The 22,087-nt window shown below is 54.7% G+C and overlaps 1 protein-coding gene across 2 annotated transcripts in view; it reads right to left on the minus strand.

Moving 5' to 3' along the window:
- SYNPO (synaptopodin) overlaps positions 1–17,648 on the minus strand; it is a 31,945-nt gene extending 14,297 nt beyond the window's left edge. The window contains exon 1 of one of the 2 annotated variants that reach the window (XR_007461452.1): positions 10,589–10,820. Coding sequence is in view for 1 of the 2 variants with exons in the window: in XM_049647999.1 (XP_049503956.1) it covers positions 16,865–17,270 (406 nt within the window). In the remaining variant the exon portion in view is untranslated. Of the gene's footprint in view, positions 1–10,588; positions 10,821–16,864 lie in introns of those variants that run through there. The other variant, XM_049647999.1, reaches the window with a different exon arrangement.
- Positions 17,649–22,087: the final 4,439 nt, after the last annotated feature.

Genomic DNA, 22,087 nt, shown 5'->3' on the forward strand with positions numbered 1-22,087 from the left:
GTGCTGGAGGCTGCTGACCCTGCCATGCCCCCTATGCCATTCACCAATTACTAGGCCGGTCTGGCTCCCCTCCAGCAGGAGGATTCTGCTGCCAGAGGAGAGGCTAGATCACCCAGCGCTGCCCTCCCCTCGTCCCTCAAACTACAAAGGCAGTTTAGAGGCAAGTCTAGTCCAGAAGACTAGAGGCCAGGAGGTTTGGTATCTGTCCTGTCACAATTTGGGTGAGATGCTGGACTAGTTCCTGACCTTCTTTGGGCTTCAGTTTGTCTGTGTGTTCCAAGAAGGGATTGGGCTGGAACAGTGATTCCTAGAGAACGGTGCCCCTATACCTCCAGTGGCAGCAAAAGGATCTAAACGGTACCCTGATAATCTGAAATCTTAAGAGTTATGTAAATTTCACATGTGTATTGGCGGAGGGGTATAATGAACACGTCAGCCCTGTGAAAGGCATATTACTGCTTAGGGAGAGGTAAAAGTAGATATTTCAGTAATGAAAGCTAGACAATTTAAAGGAAATAAGCATAGGTGGTGCATGGACTCATTCATTCAACAGATATTTACTGCACACCAACTAAGGGCCAGGCGCTGTTCACAGCCAGGAAGAGTAACAGAGATCCCTGTTTGCATTCTGGTAGGGGAGCAAGATAATAAATATATGAGTAACTATACAAGTAAGTCAGAAGGTAAATGTTATGGAAAGAAATAAAGCAGGGATAAGACATCAGCCGATTGCATGGGGTGGGGAGTGGTCTGCAAAGGTAAATAGAGTGACGGAAGTCACTGAGAAGTCACGCCTGAGTAAAGAAGAGAAGAAGGTGAGGGAGTGAGGCACGTGCCTGTCTAGGAAGAGAGAGCAAGCAGAGGCAACAGCTGGTGTTAAGGTCCCGAGGCAGGCTCGCACCTGGCAGGCTTGAGGACGGTGCACCTAATGGGGAGGTGGGGCACGGATGGAGAAACCAAGCTCTCTAATGGCCCTTCTACCGCCGCCCTTCAGGGTCTTAGGGATGCCCCTGCATTGCAGCCATTTGTGCACACACGTGCACGCACACCCTGCAACGCACGCATTCTCAATAGCTTCTTCATGCTGGCCAGAGCCTAGACTGCAGCCGTACCTCCTCCTGCTTGCTTCACACCTGCACTACAGGGGGGAAAGTGTGCACAGGCTCGCCTGCACACCCACACACAGGGCGGGCAGACCCTGCCCATGACCTGCAAGCACTTGCAGTCATGCGGGTGAGAGGCACAGGTCCTCAGGTGGCAGGCTGGCACGGATCCACACGCAGCAGGCATACGCCTCGTGGGAGGGCCCATGCGTTTCTCTCCCACCAGCCCGCCCGGTCTCCAGGTGACTGAGCTCTCAGACAACCCCTGCCCAAAGGGCACGTGCTGCTGTAGAATGTGAAGTGCACTGCTGGTGGGTCACATTCTCTTCTCCAGGCTCTCTGCAACTCGGCCATGGTTTCCTCTTTCTAGGGGTACATTAAAATCTACCACCTGATACTCAAATGTGCCAGTGGATTTTGTCACTCCGAAGAATGTCGCCCTTTCTCCCCATACTGCAATTAAATGGACAAGCCATGTAAAATGCCTCGGGGAGCACTGTAAATGCCACCAGCTGCTTCCAGCACCATTGCCTGTCACAATCCTGGTCCCTGGCTTCATCCTTTGAGGTTGCTTGGGGCGGCGGGGAGGGGCAGCTGAAGAGTAGGAAGAAAGGGCCAGACTGGGAGCCGGAGGTCTGGCTTTCAGTTCAGTCTGGTCTCCAACCCATCATGAGGCCTCGAACACATCTTCTCTCTGGCCCAGATCAGAAGCCTGTAGGTGGTATAGGGTCCCTCGGGAGGTGTATCTCAAATGCACATTCCTGGGCTCCACCCCAGACCCAGACCACAGATTATCCACATTAACAGTCCCCCTGAAGGGTTCTGAAGCAAGACATGTTGGGGACCCACTGGGCCTGTGATTTTATAAACATGTTTGTGGAAGTGAATTGACATATGGGGAAATGCTTGGAACACAGTTGGGTACCTAGCAAGACCCCATAATGTCAACAAAAAACGCGCTTAAGAAAATATATTCATTTACGGAATCATACGCCAACCCTTGAACACGCACCCTTTTAAAGTTCTACCAGCACCTTCGCATCCATCAGAGACAGAGGCAGAGCAGGAATTGTTACACTATTTTATAGATTAGGCACCTGAGGCAGAGAGAGACCAAGGGGCCTGGCCAGGATCTCCCAGAATCCAGGTCTTCAGCTCCCAGACACAGACCTTGGCTCAGTCTCATGAGATGTGCCACCCTGGGGCCTTATCCCTCATCCCCGATGGTTCTGATGTCCGGCCCACAATGCACCTGTCCTTCCGCTGCAGGTTTACGAAAACTCTGGACACACATGACTTCTCACGGTTCACTGAGAACAGGACAGCCTCAGATAGTTGAGTTCCTTAACTAGCCATAGTGTTGCTCTCACTGGGCAGGGCAGTGGCCGTAACGTTACATGCTACCATTTGACCTGGTGTGGTCCTTCTCTTCCCGTCAGCCTGAGTTCAAACCCCAGTTGAGCAGATCACTACTTTGAGCAAGTCTTATAAATGCTGTGCCCAGTCTCCTCCTTTGTAAAGGGGTCTCCTAATTCCTACCCTGCAGGGTGAGTGTGAGGGCTAGGTCTCCTATGTGCTAAGCACCCGGTTTCAGGCCTGGCACAGAGGCTCCTGTGATGACACAGCACCATTAACTCATAGGCTAAAGTGTGAGTTGCCGGAGGCAGAGACTCTGCCTCATTCGCCAGGGTGCCCGCAGCTACTGCGTGTAATACGTGCTCAGTAAATACGTGCTGAATGAATGTAGAGATGATATCTCCAAAGCAACTCAGTCCTCGTCCCAGCTTACCATTCTATTTCCTGACCCATCTCCCAGCCTGGAGGCTGAAGGCACTGAGCAGGAATGGTCAGGGACAGAAGGGATGGGTTATGGGTCATGGGAAGTGCCCCCCCTTCTGCCAAGGCAGTGACAACAAGCGGCATCCGGGGAGGGCGGTGTTCTTGGAGCCCTGAATGTAATCCTGTTGACTCAGAGGCATAAATAATGCACTAGCATGTTCTCTCCTCACTACCCTGTCATGCTAAGAATAGCAGCAGCTACCCTTTCAGGAATTCCACAGGGAAGAGAACAGGACACCAAGATGGGGACGAGCAGGGAAAGACGTCACTAGGCTGTGGATGGTCAAGTGCCCTCCTTCCAAGCCCACCTTCCCAAATTCATAAGACAAAGGACCCTGGAGGTAAGAGTGGAAAAGGCTCTTAGAGGCACCTGGTCAGGGGCTCTCCAGGGACAAGGAACAAGCACCACCCCCACCCTCTTCCTGGTCTCTTTTCCTCCTCCCTTCTGATGCCCATCCTAATACACCCAGGCCTCAACCACCCCTCCACACTCCTCCCCTCCCTATTCATGTGAATAAATATAGAGTGGGTGGTTCCTCTCTTATGGGTGGTTTCCTATGTAAAACTTCAGAGAGAAAAGAAGATTCTATAACTTTTAATTTAAAAAAAATTAAAAAAAATTTTTAACTTTTATCTATTTTTGAGAGAGAGAGAGAGACAGAGCACGAGCAGGGGAGGGTCAGAAAGAGAGGGAGACACAGAATCTGAAGCAGGCTCCAGGCCCTGAGCTGTCAGCACCGAGCCCAACACGGGGCTTGAAATCACGGACCATGCATGAGATCACGACCTGAGCCAAAGTCGGACACTTAACTGACTGAGCCACCCGAGCGCCCCTAATTAAAAAAATTTTTTTAAGTTTAAAAGTGACTGACCTAGAACAGTGCCTCTCAAACTTTAATATACATTTAATATAATTGCTCAGGGATGTGGCTCAAATGCAGATTCAGATTCAGGAGGTCTAGAGTGAGGCCTGAGAGTCTGCATTTCTAAGAAGCTTCCGAGTGGTGCTGATATTGCATCCATGGGCTGTACCTCGAGCACAGAAAACTAGAGTATTTCCCTATGATGCAGACGGAGAAGCTGAGGCCCAGAGAGCAGCAGGGATGTGCCCGAGAGCATACAGCAGAGCTGGGCTCAGAACACAGGCCACCTGACTCCTAGGGTTTGGCCCTGAGGGGCTTTGGGGTTGGAAGGTGATGCTTGGTGTGGGGCAGGGGACAGACAGCAGTGACAGGCAGTCCAGGGGCAGGGCTCCATTCAGCCACGAGCCAGACCTCCTTGGGTCCATGGGCTCCCACAGGAGTAAAAGGAAACAAGAATTATCCTGAACAGAGGCTCTCAGCTGGAGTGAGTAGCTAAGACCCTGCTCTCAGCAACCTGCATCTGGGCCCTGATGGGCCACCAGAACCTCGTGGAAGGCACGATGCATCAGACAGCCATTAAACTGAGAGGATGAGCTGGCCTGATGAGCACTGTGCGTTCAGGTGTTGGGTAAAGCAGCTGGCGGAGTGCTGAAGGCCCCCAGGGCGGCTCTGCCAGGGTGCAGACCCACGGGAAAGAAGACAGAAGGCACGACCAGCCTCCCAGACCAGCACTGGGAACCGCTCCTCCTTCCCAGGATGGGCCTCGGACCCCTTGGCAGGCTCCAGGCCCTGCATGACCAGCCCTGCTGCCCCTGTACCCACATGCCTCAGCAGCGCTCCTCCTCTCCCCCCCATTGCCTCCCCGCCACACACTCAGGGTGGCGTGCTGGCCCTCCTTCAAGTGCTCAGACAGGGCCCAAGCACTTCCTCACCCCAGGGCTTTGGCAGTGGCTGCTGCTTCTGCCTAGAGCCCTTTCGTCCTTACCCTCTCTGTTGTCCCTTTCTGGCCACACTTATCCTTCAGGTCTGTTTACGGGTCTCAGGGAGGGCTGCCCGCCCTGGGAGACTGCATTCCTCTGCCTGTCCTCCAAACTCTCATTACATCTGTAATTCCATTGTATCTTTGAAGCGTCAGTCTGCCCTGACTGATGGTGGTTAGCAGCCCTGAGGGCAGGGACCTTGGCTGTCATTGCTCCGCGCAGTCCCTGCCTCTGTGTGTAGGCCACGGCTGGGGCTCAATAAACATTTGTTGACGGGATGAGGGAATAAATGGATGAAAACACTGCTCACGTCACTACTGCAAAGCCTCCCACCTCCGTGGTTTCTGGCCCTGCTCACCCTGAAGAAATTGTACAGGACTGGGGTTGGCAAGATCATCTGCCTCTAGTCCTGTGCTCTGCCACTCTCCAGCTGAGGGGGCCTCACAGGTCATATCACTCTCCGAGGCCGGTGGGTCTCTCTCTAGCGCTCTTTTTGGGTCTAAATGGGCGATGGCATCTGGCAAAGGCTTTGGAAGCTATAAAGAGCTTTAACTGGTAGCATTACTCTGTCTGTGTTTGAGGCCCAGAGAGGGAAAGAGCCCCACTCAAGGCCACACAGCCAGTGTGTGGTGACACCAGACCCCACAGGCACAGCTTAAAGCCAACAGCTAAGCTTCAAGCCCACCCAGGCTCAGTGAGAGCACCATCTGCCTGGAGGCTGGGCAGGGGTGGAGGAGGGAGAGCATTCAGCCTCAGGCCCAGAGCCAGGGTGGGGTGGGCGGAGCCCCCAGCGGGAGCCCTGAGTGGGGCCTGGCAGCTGGGCATGGGGGAGCCAACTGGCACAGGCTGGGTGGTGGCATGCTTGTTCCCCATGCGCGTGACAGTCTATTTTTTAATCGGCACCCTCCCCACCCCCCAACTCCATGTGCCCTCCCAAAGGGCCCCATATCAGGAATCGTGTCCTGGCTGAGCCACCTTGGGGATCAGTGGGAAGGTCCCCAAGTCCCATCTCCTCTTGGAGCCCACAAGTACTAAGCATCCCAGAAGGCAGGACAGCAGGGCTCAGGAGGAAGAGTACCTCCTACTTGTGTGACCTCTGGCTGGTCCCTGGATTGTCTGACCTCAGTTTCCCCCATCTGGATAGTGATGGGAGGCATGCCAGACTCTGCAGGAGTTCACTACAACGCAAGCTCTTGGGATTCACTCGAGCTCCATGACACTGATGATGCCCATTCGTCAGGTTCTGGCAGAGCCTCCGTGCCCACAGCCCTCCCAGGGTACACTTGATCCTCCCTGACCTACTCCCAGGGGAGGAGGGCAGGTGGGGAGAACAGAGGGTCAGCTGGCTCAAGGGCCAACCTCAGAACCCCAGACCCTAGACCTCAGGTTCCTCCTTCCAGAACCTGAGGGACAGAGATGAGGAAGATCAAAGAGGAATGCTGTGTGTTCTTAAGCAGGTGGCCTGGCCTCTCTGAGCCTCTGGCACTCCATCTAAAACAGGAAAGATTGTGTTGTGCAGAAGTTAAGTTCCCAGGATTTGGAGCCACACTGCCTGGGTTTGAATCTGGCCACTCACCAGCTGTGTGACTTTGGGAAGCCCACTTAACCTCTCTGTGCCTTAGTTTCCCATCTGTAAAATGTTGATAATAATAGTATTTACTTCATGAAGTTGTTGACATTTAAGGAACTTAGAATGTCCTTGGCACATAGTAAGTAACCATAAATAGTAACCAGTTTTCAAGAACTTTGGTTTTTATCTGTCGAACATTCTTAGTCTCCAAGAGATTTTATTCCAGAATATTAGGCATAAGAGTCTCAAGTCAGCTTACTCTCCTGTCCGTGAGGCTCATCCAGCCTGCCCCTTCCTAGTCCCTCCTGTTGGCCCCATGTTTTCGGTGTCTGCTGAGATCTTTCACCCCCATGATCCCCTCGCATCCTTCCTACCCCATTTCATAGCAGTTCAGAACCCAAGCCTGAGCCCCAAAGGAAATAAGTGATTTGTCCAAGACCACCAGCCAGTCAGCTAAGACTGGAGGTTCAAGTATTTGTTCCTGAAGTGCGGTCCAGGCCCTTTTCCACTGTGCTGTGCCCGTCCTCCCGCCATCAAAACCTGTTCCTGGCCAAACATCAAAAATTTATACTGAGATGTGAGTCTTGAGCTAGAGTCTGTCTCCTCAAAGGCTTGCTAGTTTAACAGAGATCAAAACATACTATTTAATAAGTAATACTTATCTTTTTTTTTTTTAAAGCATTTACCATCATTTAATTTCAAAACAGTAAAGACAGGGCTTATTATTTTTTCTATTTACCGATGTGGAAACAAAAGCCAGAGAGGTTATATAATAGGGTTAAGACCTCCCAGCCAGTCGGGAGGGGAACCCAGGGGTCTAGCCACCATATCCGTGTATCAGCCATGCAGGAAGCAGGTCACATAGGAGTAGACTGAACTTTGTTTCACCTGCCGCAGCCCTGGGAAGCTGGACAGGGGAGGGCAGGGGAGGGGAGTCACAGTCCTATAAGACACTGCCTCACCAAGTGGAAAAGATGAAGCTAGGAGGCAGGAATTTCAGGCAGTGGCCAGTTGGTAAAGATTTCATTCTGGAGAGAGAGGGCTTTTGTAAGCCTCTGGAATTACAGGGCCTGGAGGCCGTCCCCACATTGATTCCCCCCTCTGGCCACACTGGGTAGCGATTGAGCCCCAGTATCTAGGGACAGTTCACAAAGGACTATGAGCTCACACATACACAGGCCTAACTCAGCAGAGCCCAGCCACTCCTCTGACCAGAGCACAGGCCTGTGGCTCCTTTGGGTCTGCAGCCTGAGCCGTGAGGGATGAAGGCATTTTCATAACCTAGAGCCAATGGCCACCCTACCTCCACCTCAGCTCCTCGTGTAAACCATTTACTGTCCTTTGAAATACCCTTCCTTCCAACCAAATCCCTCCCATATCTCTAGATCCAAGTTTTGGAGGTACCTCCTCCATGAAGCCAGCCATGACCACTCCTTCAAATAATACTCAGGTCTCTACTCCAATGGAGTGAGGGAGGCCTTCCCTAGCCACCAACACAAAGTAGCCCCTCCAACTGTTCTCTATCTTAGCAGGATGGGTTATAATAAATAAATAAAAATTATATATATATATATATATATATATATATATATATATACACATACCACTTTTATCTACCTGAAAATACCTTATTTATTTCTTTGCTGTTCTTTTTCTTGTCTATCTCCCCAGTTAAAATGCAAGCTCCTTGAGGGCAGGGACCTGCCTTGTTCACTATTGTAACCCTGGTGCCTAAGAACCCACCCCATCTCGTTGCTATCCAGGGACACTGAGGTCTCCATAAAGAGCGAGGGATTCACGCAAGGTCACACAGCCAGCAAGCGAGCAGCAGAGATCAGCTTAACACCCAGGTCCCTGCACTGCAGCCCAGGGCACTTGGCCATCCCCACCCCCACCCCAGTTGACCCTCTGCTGGCCTATCTTGTCACTGCCTCCACATGACAATGGGGGCCAGAGCCTGCAAATCCTCCACCCGTCCACTTCCCTGGGGGCCTGCAGTTCCCCCAGCTAGGCAGCCCTGCCTGCTTCCCCCCTTGGTCCCTCCCTTCCTGGCATCAACAGCTCTGATGAGCTCATGTCTGGAAGCCTGGGAGCTGCCCTGAAGGAAAAGGTGCCTCCCAGGCCAGGCCCCTGGGCCTGCAGGTGTATACAGCTCCCTGGGATGGCAGCGCTGGCAGGTGGAGGGAGTGTGCTGACCCAGGCCCAGTCCACCTCCCAGAGCTGAAAGTAGGCTCAGGGTGACAAGTGTCAACCACGGACACAAGGCACGGGGTGACAGGGACATATAGAAAAGTTTCCTCCTGCACTCCTCCCATTTTTCCAGATGCTCCTCTGCCCCTCGCCCCTCCCCTATCAAGGAGCTGCTCTGTCCCAAGAAAAGGGGGCTCTGCTGCCTTCTACTCACAGAACTACCCTGGGCAGATCTCGTCCCCTCCGCAGCCTCAGTCCCTCCAACTCTAGAATGGGGAGATTAGATCAAGTGCTGACCCAAGACGCTAGGGCTCAGTTGAGCCGCAGGCACCTGAATGCCACAGTATTTTTTTCTTTTTTTCACCTTAGGGGAAGGGCAATAGCTAACAAGAGAGGGAAGGGGCTAAAGGCCTTATTTTAACCATTAAAGCTGATTCCAATCACAGCTTAATTTAGGTGCCAGCTTAATTTGGGGAGGCGGGGGGGGGGGGGTCTAGCCACCCTGCAGGCCACCCTGAAAACAGTGGGAGCCAGGTTAGCACAGCAGCAAAACACTTGCCTTTTGGAAGTTCTCTGAATATCAAAATAGAGTGATTCTAGTCCGTTCCCCTTGTACAGATGGGGAAACTGAGGACCAGAGAGGAGGAAGAACCAAACCAAGATCTCATATAGAGACAGAGGCAGGGGACCCCACTCCAAAAGGCATTTTCGAACTCCCTTGAGAAGTCCCATCCCACTGCTTGAGGTAATATGGTGGTTGGTTTGTGGCTCCGTCCCCCAGCACAGGATGGGGGCAGACCATGGGTTGGTGACAGGCTGGTGGGCACCAGCACGACTTCCAGTCCCTGACCCCAGCATACCCTAGTCCCTCTGATCAGTGTCTAGCCTCACCCTACACCCTGCAACATGACAGGGGTGAGGCACCCTCTGACCGCCCCTCCACCCAGCAGGGTCACCGCTGTCTCTAATGCAGCTGTCCCCTCAGGGGTCACTCTGCCCACCCTCTCACCGCAGAGAGGACAGGGACTCGCCTCCAGATCACACAGCAAGTTGGTTTATTCCAGTGCCACTTGTCAGTCAGAATAGGGTGGGTGGTGGGGTGGTCTGGTGCTCTCCTGCTCACTCTTGTCCCTTGTAGACAACCCAGACATGGAACACAGGGGGCCCTTGTCCCAATCTAGGGTAAGCCCATAAACTGGGGTGGGGGTAGGGAGCAAGGGAGACCCTTCCCTCCCCCCGCCCCCCCAGAGTCCTCAAAGAGGTCTTGTCAGGGCCCGGTTGGAGCCCCTGATCCACAGTGCAGTGGTTAGGAAGGAACCCCGCCCTCCACTCACTTCACCTCCATGGTCTCTCACCTTGGCAAACTGGGGAATGGTCGGGGTGTTGTGAGAATCTGCTGTAGAGCCCTTAGGACAGTTCCTCCTCTGCCCCCAGGCGCTCAGGAAGGGCCTCGATTTCCCCAGGGGGTCCTGCCGGTGGTCCCCGCGGCGGGAAGGTCCCGCGTCCCCGCAAGCCTCGCCCTCTCGGCCAGAGCACTGCGCCGCCGCCCCGCCCGCGGGAAGTGGGACGCGAAGCCAGCACACGCCGTTCTGCTACCCCACGGGCGCCCATGTTGGTCAACCCGGCCCGAGCCCAGCCCGCCTTTCCCAGAGCCGGCTAGGGGGCGCAGACCCCTCGGTCTGGTGCCCACCCGTCGGCCCGCGCTGCCCCGGCCCCCGATGTGCTTGCGGGTTGGGGCTCGAGGGCCGGAGCCCCAGCGCAGCCCCGGTAAGTAGCTTCACCGCGTCGGGGCGTCCTCCCGCTCCGGGGCTGCTCGAGAGCTTCGGGATTTCTCCAGCGCCCCCTCCCACCCCGCCCCACGGTACAGATGGGGAAACTGAGGTCCGGAGTGTAGCAGCGACTCAGCCAAGGTCACCCTGTGCGCGGGGGACCGGAGCCCAAATGTGCCACCTCCACCTGGGCGGCACAGGGAACAGCACAGGTGGGAAGGGGCGAGGCCCGCTCGGCACCTGCACCCCCGCCCCGCCAGCGCCCCTCACTCACCTCCAGCCGCCGCGCGCGGTCCCCGAGCTCACCGGCGCCGTCGCCTCCGCGCACCTGGCTGCGTCCGTCAGTGCGCCCCGCCCCGAGCCCCCCGCCGCCCCCGCCCCCGCCCCGCGCCGGGCGCCCCTTCCGCGTCGCCGCCGCCGCCGCCGCCACCTCCCAGCGGGCTTCTCGGGGACCCAGAGCTGGGAGCCCGGAGCCGGGAGGGCTGGGCGGGCGGGCGAGCCGCGCTCCTGCCGCCCGCTCCCCGGGGCCCTAGCGCCGCCCCGCCCGCCGCCCCGCCCCGCCCCGCCCCGCCCCCGGAGGTGCGACTCCCTCCCCCGCGGGCTCGGCCCCGGGATCCTGGCGGTCTTCCTTTTCGCCCGCTTTCCTTCCCTGTGCTACACTCTGCTGCCTTGTTGTGTCTCTGTTTCCTCCTCCTTTTTTTGTATCTCCAGGTCGGTCCCTAAATCCCTCTGCTTTCATTTCACCCAGTTCTGTCTCTCCATCCATTTCAGCTGCCCCTCTTCTCCCCCCACCCCATCCCTCCAACCACCCCTCTTTTAAATCTTGGTGATTCCGGCCCCATAATTGACACCACTCCCACCTCTCCAGCCCCTTTCCTTTCAGATCCAGATGCGGTGCCCCTCAGGCCCATCTTCGGTCCCCCTTCTTAGCTCTGGTGATTAGAATAACTGTCTACCTTAGTAGGACTTAGGCAAACGGGGACTGAGGAAGGTCGTCACCTCCCCGCTGGCCTGGGGCCATCCCCTGACTTCACTGGTAGGTCAGCAATAGGGATGCTGTGTGGCTCCTGAACTTCGGTTCCCCATCTTTTTATTGAACTAAATGCCATTTAGACTGAGCTCAGCAGAGCCCCATGACAGTGGTCGGTGTGCATCAGAATGGGGGGGGGGAGGAGGGGGAGATGCTGTTAAAAGCGGAGATTCCCACATTCTAGCACATCCTCCCAGTGGTGAAGAGGCAGTGGGCTTGGAAACAGTACTGATAACAAGCACCCTTCACACTCCCACCAATTTTGAAACAAAAGTAACTGCACTTGGAAAAATGTTGGCCTGGGTTTTCACCAAAGTTTCCTGGGGTTCCAAGTACCCCACCCCTTCAACCAGGGTGGTTCCACTTTCATTTGTCTTTCATATCAAGGTTCTGTGTTTAGACTCCTGCTAGAGGAAGTTAGCCATGGGCTCATGTAAGCCCACCCCACCCCACCCCACCCCACCCCACCAGAGGTTCTGTGAAACACTAAGCTGCAGGTGGCCTGGGTTTGGGACATCCCCTGTCCCCAGTGGGCGGGCTCAGAGTGCGGGAGGTCAGGTGACAGAGAGGCAAACCCTATCTGGCTGCTCCCATCTCTCTTCACTGGTTGGCCTCATGGTCTGCAGAGAATTCCTCTGCCCCCACGGCTGCTCTTGTGCTGGGGCCACCACAAGTGGAGGTGGGAAACATGGAGAGAGAGGGTCCTGGGGACTGGCACCAGGCAAGGTATTGCCTGCCTTGTAAGCCCATGTGCTAGAAAAGTGGCTATAGTCCAGCCTGTGGAAAACCAGGAAACAAACTGTGTGGGAGAGAGAGAGAGAGAGAGAGAGAGAGAGAGAGAGAGAGAAAGGGAGCGAGGGAGGGAGGAGAGAAGCTAGAATTACTGTGTGGGTGGGTATGAAAGAGAAAGAGATGGGGAAGAGGAAAGAGGAAGGAGGACAGAAAGTGGTTCAGTCTGTACGTAGGTGTTTGACGGTGGGTGTGCAAGAGTGGATATGCCTACAGGAGAGAATGTGTGCATGCAGGAGAGATTTTAAAGTGTGGGTATGTGAGCAAAAGAAAATAGAGAGAAGAGCATGCTTTTGACCTGTATCTGAGGAAAGGAATATGTGTACTGGTATGTTTTCAGGCGGGACTGTAGCTGTGTATGCAAATCTGATACATGTCATGTGTCACAGGTGAAAGGTAGGCATGCCTGAGTGAGGGGTGTGCGTGTGTGTGCTCGTGTGTGCCCCACGTGTGGATAGGTAGGTGTCTGAGGGCATGTACATGCATGCATGTGTGTGCAGATATGTGATTATATACACATGCGTATCTGCATAAGAACATGGTATGCATATGTCTGTGTATGCACCCATGGGGGTGTGAACATGTGTGTGGGTGCACGGGTGAGGTATATGTGACCCTGTGAGCCTTGCTTCTGCACCATTGCCCTCCTATTATGGTCACTGTGGAGTGTGGGATTGAGAGGGAGTGTGGATGGCATCCTGCCCAGCCTCCTGCTCTTTCTACCTTCTCTCGCACAGGCCTAAAGAGCAGGGATCCTGTGTTTGGCCCAGTAACCACTGTCAGCTCTTACCATGACCGGGGGTTCCTCTGCCTCAACCATAGAAACATGGTCGGGGCAAGGTGCATCTGACAAGCCAGATCCACACCTTCATCCCCACCTTAGAGGCTCGGAGCAGTGTCCATTCGAGTGGGAAAGGCCCCCAAGCCCTCTAGATGGCCTGGGCCCCCAATGACAAATGGCCTGGAGAGGGGGGAAGGCAGCTCTCCCAAAGCCACAGACGAAGGAGGGGCTGGATCAACAGTGGGTCCCAGGTCTCCCTAAGTGCATCCAAGGGGGAGGGAACGTGGCTTGGCAGAATCCCCCACCATCCTCCAGAGCCTGAACAACCTTTTTCCAGCCCTAGGTGGGTGGAAGAACACAGCCTGCTGCCTTGTTTCCATGGAGACAAGGCAGCACAGAAGGTGGTTGAAAGCATGGGCCTAGACCTCCTGGGGTTCAAATCTCCGCTCCTCCACCCACAGGCCTGAGACTCTGACAAGTCACTTAAAGTCATTGTGCCTTAGTTTCCTCATCTGTGAGGCAGAGATAAGAAAGGCGTGAACTTCCTAGGGGTGTTTAGAGGGTGAAATGAAGTGACCCATACAAAGCAATTAGCACAGCGTGTGGCAGCTGAACTGGGGTGGGGGGGGTTGGCAAAAGCCCTGGGTTCCAGCTCTAGCTTCGCACCAACTTACTGTGTGACCTGGGGAAAGTCTGTTACCATCTCTGGGCTTCGGAGTCTCCTCAGGATTATCTACACAATCATCTCCGTGAGCCCTGCCAGTGTTGACCAGCTGAGACTTTGGGGTGAGGACGGCGGCCGTAGCTCAGGGCTGTCTTGGTGAGCCGTGGACCAACTACCACCGGCGGAAGCCCAGCCGTGAGCCTTACGCACTTGCCTTCTCATATCTATTCTCTCACGTTGGCAGCAGCTGACGGCAGGAGACTTGAGCCGCAGGCTGCTACCCCCATCATCTCTCTGCACCCCCTGCTCCCCTAGCCTGCCAAGGACCCCGTTCTGCCCTGCCCAGCTGGTACTCAGGCTTTAGAGCAATGGCACCACGTACCCACCCACCCCAAGTGGTGGGTGCCCAAGGCCGAAGATGCCATGACCCATACTTAAAGCTGCCAGGGAGCACTCAAGGGAGGCAGGTATAATTGCGGAAGGACGGGTGTAATTGTCTGAAGATGCTTATATTATAATCCTTTGGCGGTACCGGGAGGAAGCTTTAAAAGGAAGCCCTAATCCACTAATAACCTGGCAGCCCCACAGGCCTCTTCCCTCCGGATCTCCAGGCAGAGAGAAAGGACTCTAGCCACTCCCTTTCCCGAGGGAGCAGAAAGGCCAGTGTGGGCTCTGACGCACGACCACCGGGATTTCTCCTCTCCTGCGAGACCCAGATTCCTTCCTGCTCGCACCCGTGAGAAGACTTCCCTGAGACATCCTCCTGAGGTCACTCCTGCGCCCTCTGTCCCCAGAAACGGTCAGGACAGAACTGGAGACCATCTGGCTGGACGTCAGAGAAAGAAATGAACAGGACTGTGAGGAAGAAGACCGTGATCATAGTCTCAGCTCCAACACTGACTGTGTGACTTTGGGCAAGGGACTTGGGTCTCTGAGCTTCAGCTGTGTCACCTGTAAAAGGGGCAGAGTGATACCTGCCTTGAAAGACTATACGGTAAGATTGACGAGAATGAGGTACTAAGAAATGACCTAGCTCTGTGTGAGAGGCCAACAGGATTCATTAAATGTGGCCCCTCTCCTCCCTTCACCCATGGTCTCTTCCACTCCAGGATCTCAGCAGACAGCACACTCCCCTTGTAAATCCAGAATACAGCGATGGCTAAGAACAAAGTCCCATATTAAAAAAACTCCATGGTTGAATCATGGCATAGCGGCTTACTAGCCAGGAGTCTTAGATAAGTCACAAGGCACCTACGTTCTTTGAACCTCGACCTTCTCATCTGTGTAATGGAGATAATCATAGCATGTCCCTCATGGGGATTACTGTGAGGTTGAGTGAAGTGATGTATATAAAGCTCTTAGCCCAGTGGGCTTAGCACATAAGGGCTTAACAAATAGTAGCTGTTATACTGTGGAATTGAGGATTATTTTAATTATTATTAACATCTGTCACGGGATCACCTAACACTTCCAAAACACTACCCCAGTCTAAGATCACTGAAACCTCATAATGGCTCTGTGAGGTAGAGAGGCTCCTATTTTTGTTTTATTTTCACAAATGAAGAAATTGCAACTCACTAAGGGGAAGCGATTTGCTGGGGTTTGGCTGGTTCGTATCAGGTCCAGAACCAGCACCCATGTCTCCTGACCCTCAGCCGTGGTCTGTAAGAGGAATAGGAGGAGGTCCTGGGGCTTTCAGGCTCTAGGGGACCTGAGTTTGGGCTACTCTGGTGTGAGGGCCCACCTCCAAGTTTAGGGCTGCTGGGCGCTCCTGGGGTCCTCCTTCTTCTTGCCCTAGATGCATCGAAGACATCTCCTGGATCCTGCCCAGCTTTCTGTGTGACCCAAGCATGGGGGAGTTGGTGGAGTGTGGGGTGGGGATGGCCATGGGGGGTGATCAGAGCCTGGAGAGAATTATTTCAGAAAAGAGAGTGGGCGGGACGGCTGGTGCGATGCCAGCCAGGGCGGTAGCAATGCCTGCAGAGAAATGAGGTGTTCCTTCAGCTTCCTGACGCATTAGCCCTCCCAGGCCTGTGTCCCCCACACGCCCTGTGCCCCCAGGATCTGCTGGCAGCAGCTGCCTTCTGAGCAAGCATAGCCTGGCTCACGTCCTCTCCATCTGGACCCACTTCAGTGTTTCCATGGGCCCAGGCAATGGAGGTGATTGAGTGCGGGTTTCCCTGTCCCGCCCTGCTCTGCTGGCTCCTGACTCCTGCAGCCTATAGGAAAATTATCTCCCTCCCTCCCTTCCTTCATCCCCCTCTCCCTTCCTTCCTTCCTTTCCTTCCTTCTCTTCTTTCCTTCCTTCCTTCCTTCCTTCCTTCCTTCCTTCCTTCCTTCCTTCCCTCTTCCCTCCTTCCTTTCCTTCCTTCTCTTCCTTCCTTCCTTCCTTCCTTCCCTCCCTCCCTCCTTCCCTTCCCTCCTTCCTTCCCTCTTTCCTTCCTTTCCTCCCTCCTTCCTTCCTTTCCTCCCTCCTTCCCTTCCTTCCTTCCTTCCTTCCTTCCTTCCTTCCTCCCTCCCTTCCCCTCTTCCTTCCCTACCCCTCTCCTGTCTTTCTTCCCTCCTTCTACGTTCCTTTTTTCCTTTGTTCCTTCTCTTTCTCCATTTGTTCGTTCACTCCTTCCTTCCATCCAGTGAATACTGAGCTCTTCCCTATACACTGTCCTTGGGTCCTCACTTCAGCCCAGGTGACACGGGTCCAGCTTTTGTCATCTCTAACAGATGGGAAACTGGGGCCTGGGTGAGGAATGTGGGCCCAGCTCAGTCACCAATATGCCAAGAGACCTGGAGCAGTCTCTTCCTCACTCCGGGCCTCAGTTTTTCCATCTGTAAAATTAGGAGGTCAGCTTGGATCAAAGGCTTCAGTCTGTACCTCAGAAACCCCATGAGGGCAGCAACCATGTCTGCTTTGCCCGGTGCTGTGTCCCCAGCACCCTCAAGTAGCCGGCACACTCAATATGTTCAATGAGAGGCAGTCCTGCCCCTTCATTGCCTGGAATCCAAGGCCATTTGTTGCCACGAATGATTCAGGGCAGACAGAGTGAGGGATGGACTTTCGTGTAACCAAGCATGATATCAGGGCTTTCTCTCCCTGCCTTCTCCCGTGCCCCCCTTGGCAGAGAAAAGAGTGGGCATAGATGTGGCATGGAATCCCAGTCTCCCCTGTCTCCCCACAGTCTGTGGGACTGTGACAGACTGTTATGGATCATGGGAAGATATTGTCAGGAGACCTGTTGGGGTCCCCAGTGGGCTCTGGCAGTCCAGGGGAAAAGGGACGTGAGCTTACCTGGTTTCTGGGCAACCCTGGGCCCCGCGCTGCGGCTGGGGCCGGGGCTGGTTGTCATCACCCCCTGAGCCTTCACCGTGCTCCCGTCCTGGCCGGCCTTGTTATCATGCTGGGACCCCCCTTGTGCTTCTCTGGAGTGTCTGGGTGCCTGGATGCCCAGGGCCTTGGGCAGCTCTGCTGCCCCCTGGGTGGCCCTGCAGGCAGAGCTGTCCCCATTCCTGCTGGCCACCCTGTCCTCATCCAAGTTCGTGAGCCCTGCCTCTCCCTGAAGGCCCTCCTCACCGCTGCTCTCCTCAGCCTCCAAGGCCAGACACCTGTAGCTCCCATCAGGGATCCGGAAGGTGCAGGGAGTGGGCCTGTCTTCGCTGGGTCCCAGGGGGGCAGGTGGGAGGTGGGGACCCAGCATGGTGCTGCCTCTCCTTAGAGACGCACAGAAGTGGGGGCCAGGCCGGCCACCTGTGCGAGCATGCGTCTTTGCTCCTCTCCGGGGGTCTCTTCTGGCTCTCTGCAGCTTTCTCTTCTTCAGCCAACTCACAGAGCTGCAGCAAGGTCCAACTGTGGGGTCCTCCTGGGCTGGGTTGCGTGGTGGACCCCCAAGCCCTCCTCTCAACCTGTGTCTGGTCTGTGAGGCTCTCCTTCAAGATGATCTATCTGCACGGGGAGAAAAGAAACAGCAGATGAGACCGTATGCTGGGTGTTCTGGGCTGAATTTCTGAGACTTGTCCACCTTAAGGTGGCCCTGAGAACTGGCTGGGGTTTGGAGGCACAGGTCTCACACACCCACAGCCAAGTCCCAAGCTTCAGTCATTCGACATCCCAGATGTTCACCATATCCTTATGCCACCGGACACTTTATTTGCTTACTATTTTCCACAAATCAACTTTAAATAACTTAACTTCTATCACTTTAGACTTATCTTAAGCCATAATCGCAGGAAAACCACAAGTATGTCACGCTAAGTCATTTCCCCCCCAAGACCCATTAAATAAATATCTAGTTATTTAAAAATACTTAACTGGGCACCGCCTAGAAAACATTCTCTCACATGCCAGAAAAGGTACATACACCACAGGAATCACAGGAGCCGTGGGGCGGAGGACCCAAGACTGGGGCCAGGGGGCCACGGAAGAGACTGTGTGCACCAAGGGGGACGGGGCAGCAATGTGCTTGTGTGCCCAGGCTTTGAGCTAGAACCCCAGCTCGGCCACCTGCCTAGCTGCCCTCTCTGAACCTCAGCTTCCCTGTCTGCAAAATAGGAACTGTACCATCCCCATGGAGGACTAAGTGAGAAAATACGTGCAGAGGACTCAGTATGGTTTTCGAGACGTGTTGGCTATTCTTTGACTTCGCAAAAACGTCTTGAGCTTTTATTGCCAGACAACATACAATGGGGGATAAAGAAGATATGGTATTCTGATTCCTGAAGCCTTAAAATCTGGTGGGGGGAGTGGTGAGTGATAACAAGAACCATAATAATAACAGTAGGATTATTTATAAATGTTAACAGTGATGATGGCTTCGGAGCGAGGGCATGTGGGATGCGGAGAGGGTGCGTGGGAGAGGAACCTGGGCGGGGAGAACTGGCTGGCCTGGGAGGCAGATGGAGAGTGGGTGTGGAGGAAGAGGGAGGAGCCTAGGCGCAACCAGGTTTGTTGCTCTGGTGACGGGGGGGGGTGGGGTGGGGTGATTTCGTTAATAGAGATCGGGAGTCCATGTCCCAGGAAGGGCAGGTAGAGCTTAAGATGGCCAGTGGCCACGTACACTGGGAAGAAACCCTGGGATTTATAGATCTTGGTTAACAGATTCCACCTCCGCTTAGCGGTGTGAACTCGGGCAAGTATACACACTCCGAATCCCACTCGTCCTATTGCAAAATGGGGAGAGAAGAACCCCCCGCCTAACACACACATACACACACACTCACAAACACACACACCCTGGCTGGCCCATGGATAGTGAGAACCCTGAGTTGTGAAAGTCTGGACACTGGTGACCTCGGGGCTTACACTGACCTTACCTGCTGTGGTACTTGACCTGGAGGTCATGCCTCCACCCCCAGACACCCTTACCCCCCCCCACCCCCACCACCACTGAGACCAGCAGGCTGGATTAAGGCCTTGGCTTCTTGGTTGGAGCTGTGCCAGGAGAGTGTGGTAGGTAAGAGGCAAGATAAGCACATTACCTGGCCCTGGGGCAAACCAGTGCCAACTAGGGAAAGGCCAACAAGCATCAGGATTGGAAAGATAACAGGCACCTGTTATAGCAGCCGCAGCGGAAGGGAAATCAACACAAAGAAGCTAGCCTTCTGCCCAGAGAAGAACGGCCACTCACGGTATTTGAACACCTACGCCATACTGGGCCATTTGCTCAGGTTGTGGAGATAAATCATCACCACCACCCCTTGAGAGGGGTACTGCTATCTCCTTTCAGAAGTGAGGAAACTGAGGCTCAGATAGCAAAGTGACTTCTGCCTAAGTCACACAGCTAGTAAGTGACAGGGCTCCATCTGTCCCCAGCTCTGACACCTTGACCGTGACGGTGGACACAAAGAGAAGAGATGGCTCCAGGGCCCTTCCCTCTCCGTGCTTTTTTCGAACTCACCAGCTGCTGCCAGATTTCTGCCACTAGAGAGTCACAGAATCCTAGAATCTCACGAAGAGCCAGTAGAATTCTGAAAAGACCTAACTGGCCACGCGACCTTGGGCAGATGCCTTTTGTACTCTGGAGTCCGTTTGCCCAAAGGCACAATGGCAGGGTTGAGCCACATGATGCTGGAGGGTCCATCCAACGTTGGCATTGCAGGATGCCATGATTCTAGGCCCTTGGAGCCCCCCTCCCCCGTCACCACCGCCACCCACACCATCACAGAGCCAGATGGCAACAGGCAGAAGTGGGTGTGGGGGGCAGGGCTCTCCCTGACACGCCACGGGGGCCTCGCCTCGCTCTATCTCTGCTTCTGTTTTGCTGTATTTGACGGTGGCCACGGTTTCCAGGAAAGAAGAGAGAGGCGGAAGAGTTAACTTTCCGCCACCCACACAAATATTTTTGGCCAGCGTTGTCTTCACGCTGCCAAGCCAGGAGGGAGGGGTTGGCAGGAGCACTCCAATTCAAGTCTCCCTCCTGAGGAGGGAGGACTCCCAACCCAGCTGGGGGGCCTGGGCAGGCCCCTTGCGGCCTGAGCCCTGGAACACCCACTGAGCTCAGGAGGCCAGGGCAGGGGCAGGGTGGTCAGGACCCACAGCAGTAAGGGCAGCTGCTGCTTACTGAGCATCTGCTAGTGTGTGGCCAAGCCTTTTACCTAACACTCCTGGGGGGCGGGTGTGTGAGTGCTGTCTACAGATGAGGAAACTGAGGCAAGAAGAGGTAAATTCCAAATCCAGAGGCACACGGGTGGTGAGTGGTAGAGCACGATGTGAATTCAGCTGCTGGGCCCTGTGCTCTCACCCTCTGCTCTCAGTGGCTGCCGACTTAACTCCGGAACCCCTGCAGGGGGCCTGTCTGTGTGGGCACATCTCCAAATGTGGGCAGGAGAGAGCCAGTTCCAACCTTGGCAGAAATATGGGGTGGGGGGATCCTCTAATGCCAGCTCCCTCAAATCCACATCCCTCATCTGGCCACAGGCTCTAAGGGCACGGAGGCTCGGCAGGCAGGGCCGACGCAGAAGGCAGCAAACCTATTGTCCTCTTCTCCGAAAGGGCAACTTTCCCAGGGCTGGGAAGGACTCACCCAGGTCCTACGGCAGGTCAGATGCAAGTCTTGTACTAGGACCCAGGCATCCAGGCACCTGCCTCCAGCTAAGCCCTGCTCCACCCCAAGGGGTCAATTTCCTTCCTCCCTCCCCTGACCTCCAGGAGTCCAAACAGGGTACCGAGCTGAGCTGAGCATCAGATGCTCTATGGTCCCCGTGCATACAGATCTGAGGGGCTGCCGAGACCTCCTGAGAGTGGGCCCAGGGAACATGGCCTTGGGAACCTCATGTTCTTCTTGCTGTTCCCTGTGTGATGAGGGAAGGACACTGGCTCTTTGGGATCAGATCGGATTCAAATTCTGACTCCGGCATTCGGTGGCCGCCTGACCCTGGGCGAGTCTCTTCATATTTCTGAGCTTCAGTTTTCCCAGCTGCAGAATGGGTTAAAATAGGGCCTATGTCCAAAGGTTGTTGTAGGGATTAGTTGGAAAACATAGGCTGATTCCTTCACTCAGCAGGGAATGAAGGAGCACTGCTGTATTCTCACCTGCTGGGCTCTAGGGATGATGGACAGCCAGGTGAGTGTGCAGCACTGACCTCCCCTGACTCCCCTGGCCTCTCACTGGCCTCCCCTGACTCCCCGACTGCAGTGCCCACAGCCTGCTTTGTGGCTTCAGGGGAAGGTAGAGGGAGTGAGGGGTGCGGAGGATCCGTACATTCCAGGGGTCAGAGCATGGAGAGTCAGTTTTGACTGTCCCAGTGATTTAGTGAGTCATGTTGGGGAAATCAGAGGAGCTGATTCTATAGTGGGGACATGGAAGCAGAAGAGAGGGGAGGAGCAGCCCAGGAAGACTGGACCCTCATTCCTCTGAAGGACTTTTTGCCCCGGAAGTCTCCACACCTGGGCTCCCCACCTGCAGTCTCTTCCTGTCTCCACCCTCTATGGGGTCTAGTCCATTCTTCTAAAGCCCAGCTTTGAATGTCTTACTCACTTGCTCAAGGACCCTCCATGGCCCCCCATTGCTCACAGAACTTAAAAAAGAAACAACAATTGCAAACAAAGGGAAATGCAGATTCAGAGGCAGATCTCATGATTCTTGGCTGAGGGGAAGGAAGGAGGGCTTCCTGGGGATGATGACGCTTCAGTTGGATTTGAAGGACCTTGATAGGAAGTGCTTGGCATTCTGATGGATGGAAGAAACCATCCATCCATCAAGGCCCAGTGAAGGCAAGAAGGCAGGCCGATTTGGGGATGAATCTGGAGAAATATGTGGGCCTGGAGAGGCTGAGGCTAGGGTACGTGTGGCAGGGCAGAGGGAGGTAAGGCTGGAAGACCAAAGTGTGACAGGCTTCACTTGCCTGGACTCTCTCCTCCTGGCTTGAGAGGTGATGTAGAGGGCGGCCCTATGGGACTAGGGGAGCTACTGCAAGGCCGAGTTCTTGGGGTGGGGCTGGGAGGAGAGGATGGGTGGCTGGAACAAGGGCTGGCGTGCAGGGATTCCTGCCAGAGGAACATTTTGGAGCAGTTTCCTCA

Source organism: Panthera uncia, assembly GCF_023721935.1.
Source record: "Panthera uncia isolate 11264 chromosome A1 unlocalized genomic scaffold, Puncia_PCG_1.0 HiC_scaffold_17, whole genome shotgun sequence".
NCBI lineage: Eukaryota > Metazoa > Chordata > Mammalia > Carnivora > Felidae > Panthera > Panthera uncia.